The sequence below is a fragment of the Mchenga conophoros genome, linkage group LG20 (assembly GCF_057382185.1).
Source record: "Mchenga conophoros isolate Kocher_MC1m ecotype Shallow Benthic linkage group LG20, M_conophoros_male_GT1.1, whole genome shotgun sequence".
NCBI classification, from domain to species: Eukaryota; Metazoa; Chordata; class Actinopteri; order Cichliformes; family Cichlidae; genus Mchenga; species Mchenga conophoros.
In genome coordinates, this window is record NC_140545.1 from 7,471,902 (window position 1) to 7,495,914 (window position 24,013).

Sequence of the window (24,013 nt, forward strand, 5' to 3'; positions counted from 1 at the left end):
TCAACTGATGCTAAGACATACCCACAAAGATCCATCTGTGCACACTCTGCTCCTGTATCTCTGAGTTTAGCTTGTCAGTTTGTCAGTATTGGTAATTTGCCTGGCAGCACTGTCTACACTAACCACAACATGACACCCTTCAGTAGCACCTGTCACTATTCTGATGCATCCATTATTAGGGACGAAGAGCTCAACAGTAAATCTGCGTGGAGCCATGCTCTGCCACTATTCAACAAATGTCCTGCAGCTGTTGCAAGACTTCTATAGGAGTGTGAACTCTTTGAGGAACCTTCATACTGAGCAATGCACTGATAGGCTTGTGTATACCATATCCACCCCCTGACAATCCAAGACAGGTAGGAGTCAGCTGAGAATTTTATCTTCCAATTATTAATGTGCAACTCACAAAACTGCCTTCGGTGCTCCCAGGGTCCGCTTTCCTTTTTGTTTACACTCTGGTGCAGTTCTCTTGAGACTTTGTATCTGAAGTGAATGCATGTGTGGAGCATTTAGTGAGGTGTGAGTTTGCATAATCATTTGTTCTCCACAAATGGATATGGAAAAGGTCTGTGCAAAGCATCATCAGAGATGCTGATATAGTGCCAGAAAAGTGATTTCTGTAATTGGCAAAAATTGACTGACTGTATTTAAACTGTTGTGACTTGTTGGTGTATAATTTCTCAAACATATGTCAAACATATGGCTCATGAATGATATCATGTGATATATGATATAGCAAACAACACTATTGTCACAAGGTAGAAACTGCAAGTTTGTGGCAACGTGACTTTTACATATCCTTTATTTACCCAGCTAAAAAGTCTCTTTGACATTAAAAATGTCTGTTTTTAGGAGAGATCCAGCCAATACGGCAGCAGAAATCGCAAGAAATATAACATACTAGGTCTATAAAGATATTTTATAACCTAGATGATATTTGCGTAACAGGTAATTTCCTTACTTTATAGTTGATACCTTCGTAAATCCCCGCTTGAGTACAGCCTATCTACCAATGTAAGCAGCTATATGAGACGTAAAAACAAACACCGGAAGTCACGTTTTGCACAACACTGTGACTCCCTCACCTCTGCTCAGTCCTCTTATAAACCCTGCATCAACATTAGTTCTAGTAAAATCTTTCCAGATGGCGCTCTCATTATTCCGCTGCCCCGCGTGCTGTGTGTGAAATCAGCACAACTGTCACAGTCATTAAAAACTTCAGCTTTTACAGTATCAGTTGCAACCATGACTGTCCTCGGTTGAGGGATTCAAACTTCTCAACAGCAGGAATAAAGGTCCGCGTGTAGACGCTCGCGCTCTTTTACGTCGCGCACTGTTTACATTTAATCTACAAACAGATTTAAATAAATGTACTCTCGTTAACTTGTGCTTATAAGGGAGCAGCCATTTAGTTCCGTTTGCCGTCCCCTTTCTTCGGATTTTATTTGTTGTTGGAAACCCGCTTCTATGCGCACTGCTGCCGACCAGCGGACGGAGAGAGAAAGAAGCGGATAGTTTGTTTTTTCTCTTCCGAACTCTTTCATGGCATGCATTTTTAATTTCTCGTTGCTATTTGTGCTGATTGGGACCCGATGAATGGAAAAACAAAGAATTATCTTTCACCTGATATAGTTTCTGAGAAAAATGATATCCACATATGAGGACATTCTTTTTAAATTTTGATAGAACACTAAGTCACAAAAGTGCAAAACTCTTTATTTGGTGTCTGAACACAGCGGCATTTTTCCTGAGTACAAAAACAAAATGAGAAACAACAACTGTGGCCCTTTCAGCAATATGGCTTATTTGAAGTGCCGCTAACAGTTGCAGGAAGACGTATGTCTGTTACAAAGGTGAAAAAATGAACAGTAAAAGACTTCTGAACATGGAACACGAAACATTTCGTTCCAAAACTGCTACTTAAACCCCCCCCCCCCCCCCCCGTGGGAACATGTTTACACCTATGTGTGTAAAATTTAGTATTGTGGTCTAGACAACCCAAAATGTGATGTCCACAGGTTAAATTTTTTTTAAAGCTCTAACATCCACTGTGAGGCGATAGTTAGAAAATATCGTAAGCAGATACTAGCAAAGCTGTGCAGTGATTGCATTGTGTCACATCATTCTTTTACTTCGTTTGTGTTCATATTGGGAGTGGAGAGAGTGGACAGTTTCCGGTACCTAGGTGTACACATAACTCAGGATCTGTCATGGTCCTGTCACATTAACACCCTGTTTAAGAAATCTCACGAGCCTCTCCTCAGAAGGCTTGGAGACTTCCATCTGCCACTGAGGGTGCTTAAGAACTTCCATCGAGAGCATCCTGACGGGAAGCATTTGCACCTGGTTTGGAAACAGCAGCAAGCAGGACAGACGAGATCTGCAAAGAGTGGTGCGCTCGGCCGATCAGATCTTACTGACCTGCTGTCCGTCTACACCAAGCGGTGCAAGAACAAAACCAGGAAGATTATGATGCACCTCTCCCATCCCAACAATGGACTTTTCTCACTGTTGAGGTCTGGGAAGCGCTTCTGCTCCCTTAAGGCCAAACCAGAGAGAATGAAGAGGAGCTTCTTCCCCCAGGCTATTTGGGCCCTGTACCAGGTGTAGGACTGGTCTCTCATACACACGGTCACTGCACGCACCCTGTTATTTGCACACTGATTATAATTTATCTCTTAAATCGTTAATTGCACATTCTTTTTTACTGTTAATTTTATCTTGTGCTTTTGTTTTATTGTTCTTAGAATTTGTTGTTTCTAATCATTACATTTTATCATAAAATGTAAACTGTAAACTCTACTGTCGTTTAATAATCGGGCATTGCACAGTAATAAGTAGTGATGGGACGTTCTGTATCGAGGCTTCGGAGCGTGTGTCGAGTAATGGAGGGGGCGTTTCCGCGAAGCGCGTATCGAGGCTTGCTTCATTTATGGGAGGAGCTGAAAATGATGACGTCCGAAGCCTCGCTGCCCGGCTGTACCACGTGACTGGTTCATGAAGCGGTTCGAACTTTGCCGCAAATAATCATTTTCCATACTGCCAGCATAACTATACACAGTATACTGCCATCACTACAATATACATGTTTTACACACTCCTTTTGTTGTTGACATTTACAGGCTGTGTGCAAAATGCCACACTCTTCAAATTCATGCCAGCTATTATTTTTACGTCCAGTAGGTGTCCTGCTAGAGCAAATGAAGCTTCATGAAGCTTCGCGTTGGGGTGAACCAATTGGATGAAAAGCTCCAGTGCTTCATGGGGCTTCATCTGCCCATCACTAGTAATAAGCATTTCACCACATGTCACAATGTGAGGTTGTGTGCGCGACAAACAAACTCTGTAATTGGTGCATTCGTCGCATATTGGTAATTCTGAAGACACGCTTTGAGTTTCTGGAACATTACGCTGAAGTGACAAAGTATTATTTTTAACATATAGAAGAAGCCCCGCAAACGCAGGGCATCAAAAAATTGAGTAAAACTCTTGTTGTTCCTCTCCACGGAAATCTTTAGTAAAAGGCGAAAGATTTATACGATCTGAAGAGAAACAAGAGTGCTGACGAGATTTCGGCTACGTGAATGACCTCATTTCTCCCACTGGCATAATCACTTACGGTTTACTCAAACAAACTACTGAGTTTATCTTTGATGCGCAAAGATAAACCTTTACTGTAAATATCCCTAATACATGCACCAGAAAGTTATTGAGGGCGACAGATAAATGTGAAATACTTATTCTGCTGCTTTGCGCGTGGCATTGTGGTATTCCCACAATGCCACGCGCATTGTGGAGACCCCGCCCCCTGTGTTTTGTTAAGCATCTCAACAATGGCTAAATATCTTGTTTTTCTTTTAAAACATCAGGTGACTCTTGAATAAAAGAATCAATAGTCTCTGAATGGTGTAACATTTATTTATATGTTTATCGGAGTCTATTATGAAACTGCTGCTGAGTTTCAATAAAGTACAGTTTTATAAATAGAGAAGAGCTGCCCTTGACACAACTTCCTGTATCACAGGGGCGTTTCTGGGGGTGACCAACTGATTTATTTATTTGTACTTCTATGTTTTGTCAGTGACCTTAGGACTATTGTGATGCTGAAGGCAGATTAAAGCCCAACTTAGGGATTCTTTAAGTGATTCCACAACGCACTGTTACTGTAACACATGACACTTTATTAAAGTGGATGAAACAGGAATACATGAAAACAGCACTGCAGGACAGTCAATCAGTGAACTTGATTATGAACGTAATGCAAGGGGCTTTACAAAATCAACTGTGTACAGTCAAAAGTGCCTGTCAGATATGCTGTAATCATACACGTTACCATCAACAATATCATTGTGAATGTTAAATGAATGTCACTTAAAGAAACTTTACAACGAGCAACATATACTGACAATAGCCATACACGGGTAAATGTGTTGTAAATGGAAATGCAGTAAACCTGCCTAGTATGACATTAAATATACGATACACTTACTACTTCATATATCTCACATCGTTTGTAACGAGACGCCGAAAGCACCACCCTCTGCTCGAAGAAGCTTTTGTGCGTGAGTGAAGGCAGCGACTCGGCTGAGCAGGTCCTGTGGAGGTTTGGTGAAGACCATACTTCTCACCCGGCCTGCTGACGAGGTGCAGGGGCATGTGGATTTATAACACGATATTCTAGTGTCGCCATCATCAGTTGTAGCCACTGAAAAGACTAGAAATGGGCGTAATACATTAGATGTTGGTTAGCGCGCAGCTAACATTTACCATAAAGTAAAAGGCTTAAATGAGCTATTCAGCCTCGTGTAATTTCAGTTAAATCCAGTAGCGTCTTAGAGTTAATAATTCACCGTAAACGTAAAAGAAATGCCAGTTTCCAGAAAAACTCCGGAGTTGCCGGCTGCTTCGCTATCCCGCTGCGGGTTGTTATTTTGGTGACGCAACTTCCGTCGACAGAAGATTGGTAGTCTACAGTGGGATTCAGCGCTTCACCTCAGACCCCGGGCCAATGAAAAGACGTAACCGTCTACAGCCACTGTAGACTTTGCGCTACCGTAGACACGGAGCGAACAGGGCTTTGTGTCGGCTCTGACAGACGCATACTTGCAAAACTGTGCAGTGTGTGCATTATGCCACATCATTGCTTTACTTAGTGTTTATCCTAGTGGTCATAGTGGTGCATTACAGCTGACACAGTGACTGCTTAACCTTATAACTATGGCTCTCTCCTTTAACATTATAAGAGAATCGCACTAATGCAAAGCATCGTTAAATTAATTCGGACTGTTATTGTTCCACTGCACAGAAAATTTTAATAATACGCAAAATATCTACACAATCTGAAGATAAATAAAATTGCCAACAAAACCACGGCTAAGAGAATGACGCCATTTCGCGCAATGGTATGATCACTTAAAGTTTACTCAAAAAAATTGAGTTTATCTTTGATACGTAAAGACAAACCTTTACTACAAATATCCATAATACATGCACTACAAATTTATTGGGGGTGACAAATAAAGCTGCTCTGCGTGCATGGCATTGTGGGAATATGGAGACCCCGCCCCCTGTGTCTTTTAAACGCTTCTTCAGTTTAAAACATGATGGGACTCTTGAATAAAATAATCAACGGTCTCTGAATGGTGTAATATTGAGTTCCATGTTTGTCTGACTATCGTGAAACTGCTACCGAGTTTCAAGTTTTATAAATAGAGGAGAGCTACCGTTGTCGTTACTTCCCGTATCACGTGGGCGTTCCTGGGAGTGACCTTCGTCCAACTACTGTAGAAACCCAAATCTTACTTATGTAGCATTTACTTTTTTTTTTACATGGAAAACAAGCCCCACAAACGCAGGGCATCAAAAAATTGAGTAAAACTCTTGTTGTTCCTCTCCACGGAAATCTTTAGTAAAAGGCGAAAGATTTATACGATCTGAAGAGAAACAAGAGTGCTGGCGAGTACATGGCTAAGAGAATGACCCCATTTCTCCCACTGGTATGATCACTTACGGTTTACGCAAAAAAAAAGAAGAGTTGACTTTATCATTGATACGCGAAGATAAACTTTTACTACAAATATCACCAGCACAAGCAGCACATAGGTGTTGTGGAAGACAAGATGCATGTGAACTACTTACACTAACTGCTTTGCGCGCATGGCATTGTGGGAATACGGAGACCCCGCCTCCTGCGTTTTGTTAGACGCCTCAACGGTGAAAATTTATCTGGGTTTTCCTTTAAAACATGACGTGACTCTTGAATAAAAGAATCAGCAGTCTCTGAATGGTGTAACACGAATTTCCATGTTTATTTTAGTCCATCGTGAAACTGCTGCCGAGTTTCAATAAAGTCCATATTGGAGGATTGGTACATAAATACGGTCGGCATAAAGAGGCACACGATAAAAGGCCTTACTGACAGTTTACATTGGGAGTAATGCAACAAGTTTCAGATATTACATTTACTTCTTTTAACATTGAAAAAGAAGCCCCACAAATATGGGGCATCAAAAAATTGAGTAAAACTCGTGTTGTTCCGCTCCACGGAAATCTTTAGTAAAAGGCGAAAGATTTATACGATCTGAAGAGAAACAAGAGTGCTGGCGAGTGCATGGCTAAGAGAATGACCCCATTTCTCCCACTGGTATGATCACTTATGGTTTACGCAAAAAACAACCCAAAAACCCGACATTTTATTTGATGAAAAAAGGTAAAGTTTTACTACAAACATCACTAACATATGCACCACAAAGCTGTTGTGCGTGACAGATAAATGTGAACTACTTATTCTAAAACTGCTATGTGCGCATGGCATTGTGGGAAACTTGGGAGACTTGTTAACTAGGACAGAGCTGTCTCTCACTGTTGCAAAAATGAATGGAGGTCTGTGGAGCTGTACCCCAGATAAGTAGGCAGCTTTTTTAAAAAAAATTAAAACATGACGTGATTCTTGAATAAAAGCGTGAATCAACAGTCTCTGAATAGTGTAAAGTAGATTTCTATATTTATCTGGGTCCCACAAATAACTAATGAGGAATTTAAAAAATATGAGGATTTTTCACTTAAAATTACATATTTATCCAATATTCCAGTCCCTGTTGTATTTATAATTTTCTTATGGATGCAAATGTCTAACACTCACCAAGTAGAGCTGGAGGGAATCAATCCAAATCCTGAGAATTTTAAAACCAATGCTGGAATCGGTGTCCGATCAATGCATGCATGCATGAGAGGACAGATGCTTTATGGCCAGCCCACTGAATTGTGTTCAATTTTAATTTTATTGGAAATGAAACTAAATATAGGCTACCTCAGAAATTAAATATGAAAAGTGTCTGGACATAATAACCTTTTTGTGTTGATGGTTGAGTCAATTGTATATATAAAATACATTTTGAGGGGCATACTATAACAACACTGTTATAGTATCAGACTAATACTAGCACGATTGGACCGATAGTGTAGACCAGGGTTGGCTGTCACATTGCTTGTTGTTGTGGATTTCACACATGTTTGCAGTGGTCAATTTGTGGAAAACAGACAAAACTTTGGAGGAAGGAAGTATTTTGTTATTTTGATGGGTGAAAAAAACATTTCATGCTGTTTTTCTATCGAAAGACAAGACACAATTTTAGTCCTTTAAAATATAGACACTTATTAAAAAGCTGATATTAATTGCTTTGATATTAATCTACCTCTCACTATCTGGTTAAAGCCATGTGGTAATGTTTAACAAGAGGTCAGTTTGAGATAGTTGTCTTACTAGTTTTTGGATTGGTTGTCACACGTGACTAACAAGCCTCTGAGCATGACAAATGATTTTGCGGGTAGGCATTTAAAAGCAGTGATATTTTTGTTTCTTTGTTCTCTGAATGGTTTGTTTTGAGTCATTCATCAATAGCCAGCTCAAGAAAGTATGGTTTTGTTGTGTTGTCTGCCCAAACTAAGCTCACAAAGCTTGTGTCTGTGAAGGTTCTCAGTCATCCAGGTCATCGTAGTCAAAGGAGCTTGCAAAGAAAAGTGTCTGGACTTCTTTAAGTTACTTATCTCTGTATCTCTGGCATTTCAGGGGCATACATAACTGACTTGTGTGACTCTGAGGTATAGGACTGCTAGCTAAAGACTCGCAACCTCAAAATGGAAATCTCAGTTAGTTTCCTTACCTGGATGATCGAGCATGGATCAACCTTAAAAAGTACAAGAGTTCAGAGTCAGTTTGATATTGATGTTGTGGATTTTTAGACTGATCTGTTTGCACTGGCTTGCTGGCTATTGCTCAAGTTAGAAAATCTTGCACAAAACACTGCTTGTCTTCTTAAAGATGCAGGAAACCTCTCTCTATTTTTAATGATGTCAGTGATACATCTCATCAACACTGAGACATGAATGTGGAATCGCTTCTCAGTAGAATTTGTAACTGCATTTTAAAGCACTGTAAATTCCTAATTTCACTGCTCATACATCGAATAATTCACTGATTTATAGTCATAGTTTAATTCAAGTAACATTAGGTGGAGTCCATTTCTAAACTTTCTGATGTCTCTATCTGAAAAAATGAAATACAAAGTTACGCATAATTTCTCTTCAATCTCTACTGAAACCCAACTGATAATTATAGGGACCACCAACATGGCCTGTCACAAAGTGTCAGTGTGTTGTTAATAGTTAATTATTTTTGTAACAATTAACTGCAAAAATAGAAGGTATAGGTGTTTTGAGCTATACCTTCAACTTCAATTTAATGAAGGAGTGGTTATTGAAAGATGTTTCAGTGATCATTAGTTCACACAAAGAGTGAAAATTGTGACAACCAAGCCCGATCTAGCATACTTCACTGCACTAGATACTGCTGTTTGCTTCAGTGTTATATATCAGAGATTCAAACTCGTTTTAGATTGTGGGCCACATACAGCCCACTTAAGATCAAAAAAGTGCATAAAACGTTTGGGTGACTGATGAATGTCAAAACTTTAACTCAAAACTTTTACATGCTCATTGCACAGATTGTTCTGTAGTTGTAAAATATAATAAGTACTTGCTTAATTTACTTAATATTTGAAAAATATCAACTTTCCTGATTGTTTATCTGCTAATTAATCACTTTGATGTGGTATGAAAGGCAATGAGGTTTGGCAGTCTCAATAAGTCAGAAAAGCTGCTAAATGTATTAAAATGTCATAAGTATATAATGCATGCACCTATTCTCAGAAATCACAACAGTGCACTAGCCAAGAATTCTCTGTCTACGGTGCAATTAATTATTTGTTTTTTAAACAGATCACAAGCCCCACAAACGCAGGGCATCAAAAAATTGAGTAAAACTCTTGTTGTTCCGCTCCACGGAAATCTTTAGTAAAAGGCGAAAGATTTATACGATCTGAAGAGAAACAAGAGTGCTGGCGAGTACATGGCTAAGAGAATGACCCCATTTCTCCCACTGGTATGATCACTTACGGTTTACGCAAAAAAAAAAAAGTTGAATTTATCATTGATACGCGAAGATAAACTTTTACTACAAATATCACCAGCACAAGCACCACATAGGTGTTGTGGAAGACAAGATGCATGTGAACTACTTACACTAACTGCTTTGCGCGCATGGCATTGTGGAAATACGGAGACCCCCGCCTCCTGCGTTTTGTTAGACGCCTCAACGGTGAAAATTTATCTGGGTTTTCCTTTAAAACATGACGTGACTCTTGAATAAAAGAATCAGCAGTCTCTGAATGGTGTAACACGAACTTCCATGTTTATTTTAGTCCATCGTGAAACTGCTGCCGAGTTTCAATAAAGTCCATATTGGAGGATTGGTACATAAATACGGTCGGCATAAAGAGGCACACGATAAAAGGCCTTACTGACAGTTTACATTGGGAGTAATGCAACAAGTTTCAGATATTACATTTACTTCTTTTAACATTGAAAAAGAAGCCCCACAAATATGGGGCATCAAAAAATTGAGTAAAACTCTTGTTGTTCCGCTCCACGGAAATCTTTAGTAAAAGGCGAAAGATTTATACGATCTGAAGAGAAACAAGAGTGCTGACGAGTGCATGGGTAAGAGAATGACCCCATTTCTCCCACTGGTATGATCACTTATGGTTTACGCAAAAAAACAACCCAAAAACCCGACATTTTATTTGATGAAAAAAGGTAAAGTTTTACTACAAACATCACTGACATATGCACCACAAAGCTGTTGTGCGTGACAGATAAATGTGAACTACTTATTCTAAAACTGCTATGTGCGCATGGCATTGTGGGAAACTTGGGAGACTTGTTAACTAGGACAGAGCTGTCTCTCACTGTTGCAAAAATGAATGGAGGTCTGTGGAGCTGTACCCCAGATAAGTAGGCAGCTTTTAAAAAAAAATTTAAAACATGACGTGATTCTTGAATAAAAGCGTGAATCAACAGTCTCTGAATAGTGTAAAGTAGATTTCTATATTTATCTGGGTCCCACAAATAACTAATGAGGAATTTAAAAAATATGAGGATTTTTCACTTAAAATTACATATTTATCCAATATTCCAGTCCCTGTTGGATTTATCATTTTCTTATGGATGCAAATGTCTAACACTCACCAAGTAGAGCTGGAGGGAATCAATCCAAATCCTGAGAATTTTAAAACCAATGCTGGAATCGGTGTCCGATCAATGCATGCATGCATGAGAGGACAGATGCTTTATGGCCAGCCCACTGAATTGAGTTCAATTTTAATTTTATTGGAAATGAAACTAAATATAGGCTACCTCAGAAATTAAATATGAAAAGTGTCTGGACACTTTATAACACTGTTATAGTATCAGACTAATACTAGCACAATTGGACCGATAGTGTAGACCAGGGTTGGCTGTCACATTGCTTGTTTTTGTGGATTTCACACGTTTGCAGTGGTCAATTTGTGGAAAACAGACAAAACTTTGGAGGAAGGAAGTATTTTGTTATTTTGATGGGTGAAAAAAAACATTTCATGCTGTTTTTGTATCGAAAGACAAGACACAATTTTAGTCCTTTAAAATATAGACACTTATTAAAAAGCTGATATTAATCGCTTTGATATTAATCCACCTCTCACTATCTGGTTAAAGCCATGTGGTAATGTTTAACAAGAGGTCAGTCTGGGATGGTTGTCTTACTAGTTTTTGGATTGGTTGTCACACGTGACTAACAAGCCTCTGAGCATGACAAATGATTTTGCGGGTAGGCATTTAAAAGCAGTGATATTTTTGTTTCTTTGTTCTCTGAATGGTTTGTTTTGAGTCATTCATCAATAGCCAGCTCAAGAAAGTATGGTTTTGTTGTGTTGTCTGCCCAAACTAAGCTCACAAAGCTTGTGTCTGTGAAGGTTCTCAGTCATCCAGGTCATCGTAGTCAAAGGAGCTTGCAAAGAAAAGCGTCTGGACTTCTTTAAGTTACTTATCTCTGTATCTCTGACATTTCAGGGGCATACAGTGGGGCAAAAAAGTATTTAGTCAGCCACCGATTGTGCAAGTTCCCCCACTTAAAATGATGACAGAGGTCAGTAATTTGCACCAGAGGTACACTTCAACTGTGAGAGACAGAATGTGATAAAAAAAATCCATGAATTCACATGGTAGGATTTGTAAAGAATTTATTCGTAAATTAGGGTGGAAAATAAGTATTTGGTCACCTCAAACAAGGAAAATCTCTGGCTCTCACAGACCTGTAACGTCTTCTGTAAGAAGCTTTTCTGTCCCCCACTCGTTACCTGTATGAATGGCACCTGTTTGAACTCATCATCTGTATAAAAGACACCTGTCCACAGCCTCAAACAGTCAGACTCCAAACTCCGCCATGGCCAAGACCAAAGAGCTTTCGAAGGACACCAGGAAAAGTATTGTAGACCTGCACCAGACTGGGAAGAGTGAATCTACAATAGGCAAGCAGCTTGGTGTGAAAAAATCAACTGTGGGAGCAATCATCAGAAAATGGAAGACATACAAGACCACTGATAATCTCCCTCAATCTGGGGCTTCACGCAAGATCTCATCCCGTGGGGTCAAAATGATCATGAGAACGGTGAGCAAAGATCCCAGAACCACACGGGGGGACCTGGTGAATGACCTGCAGAGAGCTGGGACCAAAGTAACAAAGGTCACCATCAGTAACACACTACAACGGCAGGGAATCAAATCCCGCAGTGCCAGACGTGTTCCGCTGCTGAAGCCAGTGCATGTCCAGGCCCGTCTGAAGTTTGCCAGAGAGCACATGGATGATACAGCAGAGGATTGGGAGAATGTCATGTGGTCAGATGAAACCAAAGTAGAACTTTTTGGTATAAACTCAACTCGTCGTGTTTGGAGGAAGAAGAATACTGAGTTGCATCCCAAGAACACCATACCTACTGTGAAGCATGGGGGTGGAAACATCATGCTATGGGGCTGTTTTTCTGCCAAGGGGACAGGACAACTGATCCGTGTTAAGGACAGAATGAATGGGGCCATGTATCGTGAGATTTTGAGCCAAAACCTCCTTCCATCAGTGAGAACTTTGAAGATGAAATGAGGCTGGGTCTTCCAACATGACAATGATCCAAAACACACCACCCGGGCAACAAAGGAGTGGCTCCGTAAGAAGCATTTGAAAGTCCTGGAGTGGCCTAGCCAGTCTCCAGACCTCAACCCCATAGAAAATCTGTGGCGGGAGTTGAAAGTCCGTGTTGCTCGGCGACAGCCCCAAAACATCACTGCTCTTGAGAAGATCTGCATGGAGGAATGGGCCAAAATACCAGCTACTGTGTGTGCAAACCTGGTAAAGACCTATAGTAAACGTTTGACCTCTGTTATTGACAACAAAGGTTATGTTACAAAGTATTGAGTTGTATTTTTGTTATTGACCAAATACTTATTTTCCACCCTGATTTACGAATAAATTCTTTACAAATCCTACCATGTGGATTCATGGATTTTTTTTTTTTCACATTCTGTCTCTCACAGTTGAAGTGTACCTCTGGTGCAAATTACTGACCTCTGTCATCATTTTAGGTGGGGGAACTTGCACAATCGGTGGCTGACTAAATACTTTTTTGCCCCACTGTACATAACTGACTTGTGTGACTCTGAGGTATAGGACTGCTAGCTAAAGACTCGCAACCTCAAAATGGAAATCTCAGTTAGTTTCCTTACCTGGATGATCGAGCATGGATCAACCTTAAAAAGTACAAGAGTTCAGAGTCAGTTTGATATTGATGTCGTGGATTTTTAGACTGATCTGTTTGCACTGGCTTGCTGGCTATTGCTCAAGTTAGAAAATCTTGCACAAAACACTGCTTGTCTTCTTAAAGATGCAGGAAACCTCTCTCTATTTTTAATGATGTCAGTGATACATCTCATCAACACTGAGACATGAATGTGGAATCGCTTCTCAGTAGAATTTGTAACTGCATTTTAAAGCACTGTAAATTCCTAATTTCACTGCTCATACATCGAATAATTCACTGATTTATAGTCATAGTTTAATTTAAGTAACATTAGGTGGAGTCCATTTCTAAACTTTCTGATGTCTCTATCTGAAAAAATGAAATACAAAGTTACGCATAATTTCTCTTCAATCTCTACTGAAACCCAACTGATAATTATAGGGACCACCAACATGGCCTGTCACAAAGTGTCAGTGTGTTGTTAATAGTTAATTATTTTTGTAACAATTAACTGCAAAAATAGAAGGTATAGGTGTTTTGAGCTATACCTTCAACTTCAATTTAATGAAGGAGTGGTTATTGAAAGATGTTTCAGTGATCATTAGTTCACACAAAGAGTGAAAATTGTGACAACCAAGCCCGATCTAGCATACTTCACTGCACTAGATACTGCTGTTTGCTTCAGTGTTATATATCAGAGATTCAAACTCGTTTTAGATTGTGGGCCACATACAGCCCACTTAAGATCAAAAAAGTGCATAAAACGTTTGGGTGACTGATGAATGTCAAAACTTTAACTCAAAACTTTTACATGCTCATTGCACAGATTGTTCTGTAGTTGTAAAATATAATAAGTACTTGCTTAATTTACTTAATATTTGAAAAATATCAACTTCCCTGATTGTTTATCTGCTAATTAATCACTTTGATGTGGTATGAAAGGCAATGAGGTTTGGCAGTCTCAATAAGTCAGAAAAGCTGCTAAATGTATTAAAATGTCATAAGTATATAATGCATGCACCTATTCTCAGAAATCACAACAGTGCACTAGCCAAGAATTCTCTGTCTACGGTGCAATTAATTATTTGTTTTTTAAACAGATCACAAGCCCCACAAACGCAGGGCATCAAAAAATTGAGTAAAACTCTTGTTGTTCCGCTCCACGGAAATCTTTAGTAAAAGGCGAAAGATTTATACGATCTGAAGAGAAACAAGAGTGCTGGCGAGTACATGGCTAAGAGAATGACCCCATTTCTCCCACTGGTATGATCACTTACGGTTTACGGAAAAAAAAAAGAATAAAAAGTTGACTTTATCATTGATACGCGAAGATAAACTTTTACTACAAATATCACCAGCACAAGCAGCACATAGGTGTTGTGGAAGACAAGATGCATGTGAACTACTTACACTAACTGCTTTGCGCGCATGGCATTGTGGGAATACGGAGACCCCGCCTCCTGCGTTTTGTTAGACGCCTCAACGGTGAAAATTTATCTGGGTTTTCCTTTAAAACATGACGTGACTCTTGAATAAAAGAATCAGCAGTCTCTGAATGGTGTAACACGAATTTCCATGTTTATTTTAGTCCATCGTGAAACTGCTGCCGAGTTTCAATAAAGTCCATATTGGAGGATTGGTACATAAATACGGTCGGCATAAAGAGGCACACGATAAAAGGCCTTACTGATAGTTTACATTGGGAGTAATGCAACAAGTTTCAGATATTACATTTACTTCTTTTAACATTGAAAAAGAAGCCCCACAAATATGGGGCATCAAAAAATTGAGTAAAACTCTTATTGTTCCGCTCCACGGAAATCTTTAGTAAAAGGCGAAAGATTTATACGATCTGAAGAGAAACAAGAGTGCTGGCGAGTGCATGGCTAAGAGAATGACCCCATTTCTCCCACTGGTATGATCACTTATGGTTTACGCAAAAAAACAACCCAAAAACCCGACATTTTATTTGATGAAAAAAGGTAAAGTTTTACTACAAACATCACTAACATATGCACCACAAAGCTGTTGTGGGTCACAGATAAATGTGAACTACTTATTTTAAAGTGGCTTTGCGCGCATGGCATTGTGGGAAATATGGACAAACATTTTGTTACAGGGCAAGCAATAAGAGCAATCTCTGAATTGTCCACTAGATGGCGGTATAATATCTCATTTTGACGGCATCCACATTTTTAAGACATCTATGTTATCATCTACATGATCCTAACGCTAACCCGAACCTATAACCTATTTAATTTTTTGTTTGTTTATCTAAAGTTGACCCTTCCAAGTCTTGGCAATCAGTGCACACAGAAACATCCCTGTAACAGACAGCATCAGAAATGTTTTTTTCCAACATTTTTCCCCAAACCTTTTGCTTGTCTCTAAGGAGCAATGATGACTTCGATCTCACGTGGTCAGTGAGAGAAGGGATCTCTCATAGACATTATAATTAAAACAAAACAGCTACTTTAATCCTCAACACTTCAAAAGTAATACACATACATATTTTCTAGCAGCCATATACTGTATATATTTTTTTAAAAGATAAAAACATAGCCTATGTCACAAACTGTCTTGAAGCCCTGAGTTCAACTCTTTGGCTTCCATCTTGGGTTTTTAAAACTGGACGTGATGATCGACAGAGATATAAAACTGATTGCATGATCATTTTACATGCACGTGGGACCATCATATGTCAAATCATCCTGCGCTGAACAACACTTGAGAACAGTGACTGTCCCCATGAGCTCTCCGGCAAAGTTTTTATTCTGATCGATCCGAAATCAAATGTGAAATCGGGACATTTTCTCGTCGACTTCAATACAATCAAACTTCTTTTGCAACCAGTGAATTCGCCCCCTGCTGGCCGTTATAAAGAAGGGAGATCAGGGTCATTTTGCATAGTGGGCCACATACAGTTCACTTTGAGCTAAAGTGAGCTAAACTGCATGATCAATGTGTAAAATTACAGTTAGAAAAATTGTTAATTTACTTTAAAGTTTAAAAATAACAGACTATGCTATAATTACGATGATAAATAGCCAAGCATAGTTATTAATAGTATAGCTGAAAAACTTTCTGACCATTCATTTAATAATTTATCTGTTAATTATTGCTTTGATGTAGAATGGAAGGTAGTGGGGGTGGGCAGTCTTTATCAATAGAAAAAGCTGTACAAATGAATGAAATTGTAGTTAAAGTTTAACAATGTATGCTCTCCTTCACATTTTCTAAAGTTGGGCCAGATTCTTCACCTGGCCAAGTTTAGCCCCCGGGCCTTATGTTTGACACCCCCAAAGCTGATTTATTGTTTTATTTTTCAGACTTGGAGTCATAAAACTACTAAGAATTGGCACTTCTGGTTACATTGGTCCAAAGTCACTGGATTTTCAGTTAGATGCCTGTGGTTAACACAAACTTTATCTCCTACAAAATAAAATACATTGGTGCGGTAAATCATTAAATATCCATCCTTCCATTTTCTTTCACTTATCTAGTAAGTAAATATCTCACTTGTAAATTTTGAAGTCATTAAAATGCTGATAGTTAGCAGTTTATTTCCGGTAAATGGATTTTGAGGAAAAAGAAAGAAAGAAAAATGTGGCTTTAATTTGTGGAGAACATGTTGCTGAAAAACACATTTTACCTATGATGAGTTTTATGTCATGCAAAGCCTATTTGCATGTGTGTGTGTGTGTGTGTGTGTGTGTGTGTGTGTTTTGTGAGCAATTGTAACTTCTTATCTTTGTCTACAAAACAAAAAGATACATGTAAAGGTCAGCTTAGGGACTATATTTAAAATACTTCAGAATGCTAATCCCCTTCACATTACCACATTTTTTGCTGCCACAGAAACACTGACCACATGTAAAAACTCACTAACTGTGAATACGACACAAACACCGGCTGTAGAAATGCCCTCAAGGAAAGCAGTGGCTCAATCTTCATGTCTTACATTTTCTCTAATCCTACCTGCTTTAGTGAGATTTTTATGTCAAATCACAAAATTACTTTAAACTAACTATTAAACCTAAGTTGATTTAACTCACACTCAAAGCAGCAAGCGAACATATGCTTTCAAAGTTAAACCAGTTTAAAATGCAGGTGCTCTTTCACACTCATCGTTATCTGTCAAGTGGAAGAACTAGTGTGGAGGTGCTCGAACAGATGGAGCGCGGTGGGTTTGTGCATTTATACAAAATCTAATTTTGGTTCTTTATTCAGTTTAGGTAGCTGGTTACTGCTCGCAGTGATTCTGTGGCTTAAAGTTTCACTGCGGCACTGAATCTCATCAGTTGTCAGTAATTTTTCACAATCCCCGGAGAGCGCCCTCGTCATTTCTGTCAGCCTCCCTGTGGCTGTGCGGGGACAGGGAGGGCTGTCAAACTGTGCCTGCCCGAGAGCGCCTGGGTTGATGAGTCATAATAAGGGCTGTCCAGGTGGTGAAAATGAGGCTGTGTGAGTGTGTGTGTGTGTGTGTGTGTGTGTACATTTACAGTACAATAAATTTGTTCTCCTCTTATGGATGCTATACTTTATTATAAATTTTTGATCACGTCAAGTCAGTTGTACGTATGTGTGTGTGTGTCTTGGGGGCTAGAGAGAGAAGGAAAAACAGAGTAAGAGAGAGAGAGAGAACAGGAGTCAGTGGGAGGGAGAGGAGAGGCGAGCAGAGCGGAGTGTTCACTCCATTTCTTGGGGATTTTCGAGTCTCTCACTGCGGATTGTCTCCTCTTCTTTAGAAGTGAAAGTCGACTTTAACTCCGTTAATCATTCGGGCAGATTGCCTGTAACAAAGTCCCACTCTCTGGATGGAGAAAGGCTGCTGCAAAATGAGGGCTTTGTGTTTGAACTTTGCCATCACCTGTCTGTGGCTTCTTCCTTCATCAGTGAGTAGACTGCAGACAGCCTTTGCACCAAGTGCATGAAGAGTTACTTCCATTCAGATTTCCTGTAAATGTGTACCATTGATTATTAGCGATCAGTACGTTATAATCAAATTTATGTGCTGCTTGATTTCTGCCACTCATTCTGAGATTACAGCACTGTTGCAGAATAAGACATGGACTGTCAAAATTATCCCAAACATCACTGTAGTTTTAAAAGGTAACAAGTAACTTGCCATGGGATTTTAAGAAGTAGAAAATAGTTTAAATGACTTGGTAAAGACTTCATGGGATTTGCTGTTTTGAGAATATTGTGAGAAAAAAAAATCAGAGACCTGTTCATTTTTAGGAATGAGAAACGGTGTCTTGCTCTGATGTGATTCGCTTTGTTACTTTCAAACTTAAGACCGAAGACGTTTTCATTGTGTGAAATTGTACTAGGACTTGATTAAAGTGGAATCTTTTGTTAGATAAAGTTCAGGAAGGATGAATATATATACCGCTTTCACATTTTAAATTTGTTCCAGTCCCATGGTGTCTAATTCTCTTTCAAGCGTAGTTGTAATTTAATCTGCGCCCCTTTCTTTAATTCAACTTTCTCATGCTGCACGAGCAGCAGACTGCATCATCTGCATCTCTGGTATTTAAGATGTCAAGTGCAAACCCTCAAAGCAACCTCATTTTGTGCTTTATTGCTTGAACTAAATGAGTGCACGGGCTTTGTCAGTCTGAAGAAGTTTCATCACCCTGGGGCTTAAAAACATTCAAACTTATTTTTCTTTTCTTTTTTTCTTCTTGGTTAAGCCGTTAAAAAAAAACAACCCAAAAAACTGACACATTAAGGAACTTTTTAGCCAGTGGCAAGAATTCTATCTCTCTGTCCTTAAAAAAAGCAAACACTCCTCCCAGGCTTTTCAGTTGCTTTTCAGTTTTTACTTTTTTTTTTGCTTCTGCAGGTACTTTTACACACGTGTTGTGCTTGTATCCCCTCCACTGCTGTTGCTCAGTTGCAGTCACTGAGCCAGTGACATTGCTGTCACACTGTGGGCTCCAATTAGGGCAGGTGAGAACAGCACGTAGCTGGAGCTTTGGGTTTGTAACAATAGGCGCAGCTGGAGCGCACTTGGTTAGGGGAGGAAGGCAGAGATTGGCACACAGGGATGAGGTGGTTGGGGGGGGGGATGAGAATCCTGCTTGTTTGAGTAAAATAATGATATCCTGGGAGCTGTTTATTCAGAAATCTAGGTGAGATTAGCCCTAAACCTCCATCTGCCTCTGACACATTATGGCAAAAACAGAAATCAAGTCCTAAACAGTGAATGTGAACAACTCATGTCCCTAGAGGCGTAAAAAAATCTTGTCCCATCACCCACAGAGCATCCACCATTACACCTAAGCTAAAGTAAGTGTTTATATAAAAAGAGAAGTGTCCAATTAGTTTTTATCCTAAACTCATTGAGCAAAATTGGTGTTATATACTTTTTGTATATACAGTTTGCATACTGAGACGTAGCTTCACGTGTCAGCCATGCAGAGCAAATGTGTTACATAAACATCACTTGATTTATTGGGATTTGTGTATTTTAATAGACACAACAGCAGGTGGTTGCCTGGCTTATGATAAGCTGCTTCATCAGTATGAAGACGTATTTAGTTTTCATGGTCACACTCTTATATTTTTGGAGTGCTATTTCTTTTTTAAACCCAAGAGGGACATTCAAGTGGAGTTAATTACCGTATTTCTCTGTGTTAATGATGTCTTCAGTTCTGCGTGAGCTGTGCATGAAATGTGGCGCTATCACAGAAGCCAAAATATTTAACATTAAAGCAATTAGTGGCAACAGATTGGTTTTTAGTTCCTGTAAAATATATTTGGAGTGTTTCTCCGGTACAGTGGAGTCAACACTGTAAGAGGCAGCTTAATGTATCATTTTGATGTGGTGTATTTTTTTCATATAATCTGCAGGCTGTTCACCCATACTGTTTCATCAGATTTGACTTCAGGGGAAAGGCCAGGGAGCGTAGATACCTTTATACAATCTATTTCCCGAAAAAGGGACAAAATAGGACAGTAGAAGGAAGGAGGACAATGTGGGTGGAAGTGATGAATACAACGAACAAAACATGAAGTCGTAAGCTCTTACCTAACAAGATGCATTCAGGTGAAAGCTTAATCCCTTATTCATTTCAAGAAGCTGTCCAAATCAATCCAAGATTAGAAGCTGGGATATTTAAGGTAATGAAGAGGAGGAGGAGGAAAAAGGTTAAAGATTTTTTAGTCTTTTTGAGACCACTGAGACATATTTGGCACAGAAGGAGCTCAATATGGAAATGTGCCTGAAACAGATGCATATTTTTCATATTTTCATACATTTATTATTTTATTGATTCTTCAGCAGCCACGTTTCTCTCTATCTCAAGCATATTGATTAATCAGCCTATAGACGGTCCATTACCAAGGTCGTGCAGAAACGACGATTGAAAGTTTTAAAGGGGGAGTGAGAGAGGACGAACGGACGGGCAAATTAAAACGTGTTAATGGCAACAAGAACGGGACTGTGTTTGTTTGTGGTGTGGGTGTGTGCATGTTCCTCATTACTGTAGTCCTTGCCTGAAGGAGATAACCTATTGATCACAGTCAATTTCAAGACGTTCTCAGTGCGAGGGCCCGCAACACTCAAGAATAATTATTTAAATCGATTATGTGCTGCCTTATAGTGCAGCTACAGTCAAGCTGTCCTTCCTTTGTGGTCATCCAGGTGGTCAAGGGCAGTTTTGCTCTTCGTCTTTCTTGTCACTTTCTGCAGTCCAACAACAAAATCGTGTGACTTTTTTACTGTCGTTTTTTTTACTGTAGTTAATGGTGACAATGTTGACAACCCCAGAGTTGTTTTGGGTTACAGTCGATATTATAAAGTTCTTGTAGTTGTCTGTGAGCATTGGTGGATATGAGTTTCATTTGGTGCTTTTAAGAGTTGTTTTATTAGTATAACAAAACACAAAAGTAGTTTGCGGCTAATCAAAGAGGTTCGATTTTAGGATTTGGGTCTCTCTTTCTTTTTCTGCCTCTCTTTGATATATCAGTATCTACGCCAGTATCAAAAAGCTGGATGAAATTTTACATGTGGTGCTTACTGAATTCAAAATAAATAAAAAGATAAATAAAAAACAAGGCAACGTGTCTTTTCACTACTTGGCAAATCGGCCAATTACAACACAAATTTGGGGGATTTTTTTTCCTAACAGGGACTGTTTCTTCAGTTAAAACAATCTACAAAATGTTATATTCTGTAGTGTTTATGGAAAAATGGTGTGCAAAAGCACAACACTGTGGCCAAATGCTATTTGGCCACAGTGTTTTGAAACTGCACCGGAGATCTCAAAAACTGGCATCTCAGTGTTTAATGCAAAGTAAAATGCATATATATATATATATATAAACACACACATACATATATATATATATATATATATATATATATATTACCCCTGTGGATACACAGTTGTGGTGAGATGTTTAGACTCATCATGGGCATAAATGTCATGGTAATGTGGGGCTTGTAATGATTTCTTTGAACTGTTCTTTTTCCAGGGTGGAATGATCGTACAGCAAACATCTGTAATGGTTTAAGAAAAATAAATAAGTATGTACACAAGTTTTAATTTATTTTGGACAACAAGCTTCTAGCATAATTCTGGCTGGATATTTGACCAATCTTCATTTAAACAAGGTTGTTTAATGGCATGGAGCTTTTAAGCAGGGTCTACACATTTTAAACGGGACTGAGGTTGTGGCTTTGGCACGGCCATTCCAGAAACATAATGGGCCATTTCTAAACAGCTACAAATTTGAGGATAATCGGTTTAATGTAAGAAAAATTATTAGGATGTGTTACCACTTTGTCAAAGTGTGAAAGAACACCCAAGCTGTCCCCTCAGATGAGATGAAATTGGTTAGGATGTTCAGGAATAACCAGGTAACCACCATGGAAATTTTACATTTCCACTTTTAGGCTTGACTAAGATTGCAGATACTCACACAGACAAGTCAAATGGCTTCTGGAGAAAATTTTAATGGTCGATAATTCAAAGATTGACCTGTGTGGTTACAATGACAAGAGGTTGTTGGAGGAGTAAGGGCGAGGTTCTAAGACCACTGTACCTGTTGTCAAGCATGGTGATGGTCACATAATGCCCTGGGTCTGTTCTGCTCCCATTGGTACTGGTATATTGCACACGGTAGATGGAATAATGAAGAAGGGGTCTCTCCGAATACTTCAACTTCACCTCAAATCAACAGCTTGGACACAACTGCATGTCCGAGTTGGACAATGATTTCAAACATCTCAAAAACATGATAAAGCAGGCTAACAATAAGCTTCTGGAATGGCATTCCCAAAGTACAAATCTCAATCCTATTGGGAATTTGTGGACTATGCTTCAAAGAAGCCAAGTAGAGTGTTCAAATATCCTGCAAGAATGATGCCAGATACATGTTGGTGGCTACCAATAGTGTTTGGTCTAGGTGAAACTTACTAAGACATTTAACCAAATGTTAGTGGGGTTTATGCATGCTTTTGAGCTTAGATAAAATTCAAAACATTTCAGACTTGTGAAGCTAATTCTTGTTTTATTTTTTTAAGTCATTAAATATGTATGTTGTACAATCCCTGGAAAAAGAACAGTTCACTAAAACCCCAAAGCCCCATGACATTTATGCCCATAGTGACTGTTAACTTCTGAGCACAGCTGTATGTAAGCTGACAAATAAGCTATATCTTGCAACAATGGATGAAGAACATTTTCAAAATTCACTATTTTATACTTTTTTTCCACAGGTCCAAGAGATATCCAAGAAACTGGAATTCCAAAGCCAAGAGTGGGGTGAGGCGGAAGGAGGAAGAGAAGGTGCTGGTGGAGCAGCACTGAAAGTTAAACATATCTCCAAAGATTTACAGATCATCTCCACCAAACATAAAACACCTGCTTATGGCTCGCTTGGCCCATACGGTTGGCCTCAGAACTTCTCACAAGCCCTGGATCAGTATCTGTATCGTCCTCCTCCCAAATCCAAACCTCCAGCTAAAACTTCCCCAAAGGCCAAAAAGATCCTGGGCTGGGGGGATTTTTACTTTAATGTGAAAACAGTGAAATTTAGCCTCTTGGTGACAGGGAAGATTGTGGATCACATCAATGGAACATTCAGTGTCTACTTCCGCCACAATTCATCCCGTCTGGGGAACATATCTGTCAGCATCGTTCCACCTTCCAAAGCTGTGGGATGGGAGGTTCTTGATCCTGCATCTCAGAGTGTTCACACTAAAAACTCAGTACTGCTCCCAGATCTGATGTCCCAGTTGCCAAGCCCTCCTCAGTCCACCAGCTCCACTCCTCCCGAACAGCAGAAGCAGCAGCAGGACATGATGATGGTGACTGAACTCAACTGCCGGATCGAGTACCAGAGAACCAACCGGTCCAAGAAGACCAAGCCCTGCATGTACGACCCAGGCCAGACATGCTACTCAGAAAACACCCAGTCCCAGGCAGCCTGGATCTGTGCCAAACCATTTAAGGTTATATGCATCTTCATCGCCTTCACTGGCACAGATTACAGACTGGTGCAGAAAGTTTGCCCTGAGCAGAACCAGCAACACTTTGGGTGACAAATTCTGAGATATGATACACTGACTTCTCACTCGTCCTTCAAACATCCTTCAGAATCATATGTTCAGTTTTCCAAACACCTTCAACATAAAGATACATCGTCAGCCTGTCAGTGAATGCAGATTGAGTCAAAACTTGTATTGTCTTTTTTAAGGATTTAAGTTTTGTGTAAGCTTTGTGTTGTCTGAAAGCACACTCATTAAAACATTAATGCTGATTTTGAATTTGTGTTTAAAACTTTTGCCTCACGATTATGCATTAATTAAGGTTTCCATCCAAAATTTGACTTGTATT

General features: G+C 39.4%; 1 protein-coding gene, 1 long non-coding RNA gene and 7 other non-coding genes across 9 annotated transcripts; 1 reads left to right on the top strand and 8 right to left on the bottom strand.

The window, feature by feature from the left end:
• Positions 1-3,448: 3,448 nt before the first annotated feature.
• Positions 3,449-3,562, bottom strand: LOC146550275 (U5 spliceosomal RNA). The gene has a single exon (XR_014890297.1). It is a non-coding gene; the product is annotated as a U5 spliceosomal RNA (small nuclear RNA).
• A 598-nt stretch (positions 3,563-4,160) lies between these two features.
• Positions 4,161-5,091, bottom strand: LOC146550276 (uncharacterized). Its single transcript, XR_014890228.1, has 2 exons — positions 4,851-5,091; positions 4,161-4,714 (listed from the first exon to the last, which is right to left on the bottom strand). It is a non-coding gene; the product is annotated as an uncharacterized LOC146550276 (long non-coding RNA).
• A 748-nt stretch (positions 5,092-5,839) lies between these two features.
• LOC146550277 (U5 spliceosomal RNA) lies at positions 5,840-5,953 on the bottom strand. Its single transcript, XR_014890300.1, has one exon. It is a non-coding gene; the product is annotated as a U5 spliceosomal RNA (small nuclear RNA).
• Positions 5,954-6,486: 533 nt separating this feature from the next.
• Positions 6,487-6,600, bottom strand: LOC146550278 (U5 spliceosomal RNA). The gene has a single exon (XR_014890301.1). It is a non-coding gene; the product is annotated as a U5 spliceosomal RNA (small nuclear RNA).
• Positions 6,601-9,282: 2,682 nt separating this feature from the next.
• LOC146550279 (U5 spliceosomal RNA) lies at positions 9,283-9,396 on the bottom strand. The gene has a single exon (XR_014890304.1). It is a non-coding gene; the product is annotated as a U5 spliceosomal RNA (small nuclear RNA).
• A 532-nt stretch (positions 9,397-9,928) lies between these two features.
• LOC146550280 (U5 spliceosomal RNA) lies at positions 9,929-10,042 on the bottom strand. The gene has a single exon (XR_014890299.1). It is a non-coding gene; the product is annotated as a U5 spliceosomal RNA (small nuclear RNA).
• A 4,227-nt stretch (positions 10,043-14,269) lies between these two features.
• Positions 14,270-14,383, bottom strand: LOC146550281 (U5 spliceosomal RNA). Its single transcript, XR_014890305.1, has one exon. It is a non-coding gene; the product is annotated as a U5 spliceosomal RNA (small nuclear RNA).
• Positions 14,384-14,921: 538 nt separating this feature from the next.
• On the bottom strand, positions 14,922-15,035 carry LOC146550282 (U5 spliceosomal RNA). Its single transcript, XR_014890298.1, has one exon. It is a non-coding gene; the product is annotated as a U5 spliceosomal RNA (small nuclear RNA).
• Positions 15,036-17,883: 2,848 nt separating this feature from the next.
• LOC146550283 (neurexophilin-2-like) lies at positions 17,884-23,725 on the top strand. Its single transcript, XM_085259831.1, has 2 exons — positions 17,884-18,058; positions 22,894-23,725. The coding sequence occupies exons 1-2, from the start codon at positions 17,981-17,983 to the stop codon at positions 23,716-23,718; spliced, it is 903 nt and encodes a 300-aa protein (XP_085115957.1). The 5' UTR covers positions 17,884-17,980; the 3' UTR covers positions 23,719-23,725.
• The last annotated feature ends 288 nt before the right edge of the window (positions 23,726-24,013 follow it).

What these genes read in the sequence shown, in the direction of transcription:
- LOC146550283 (XM_085259831.1), top strand. Translation starts at nt 17,981, where the DNA reads ATGGAGAAAGGCTGCTGCAAAATGAGGGCTTTGTGTTTGAACTTTGCC. An exon ending in TGTGGCTTCTTCCTTCATCA is followed by an intron (nt 18,059 to 22,893) that starts GTGAGTAGACTG and finishes TTTTTTCCACAG; the next exon opens with GTCCAAGAGATATCCAAGAA.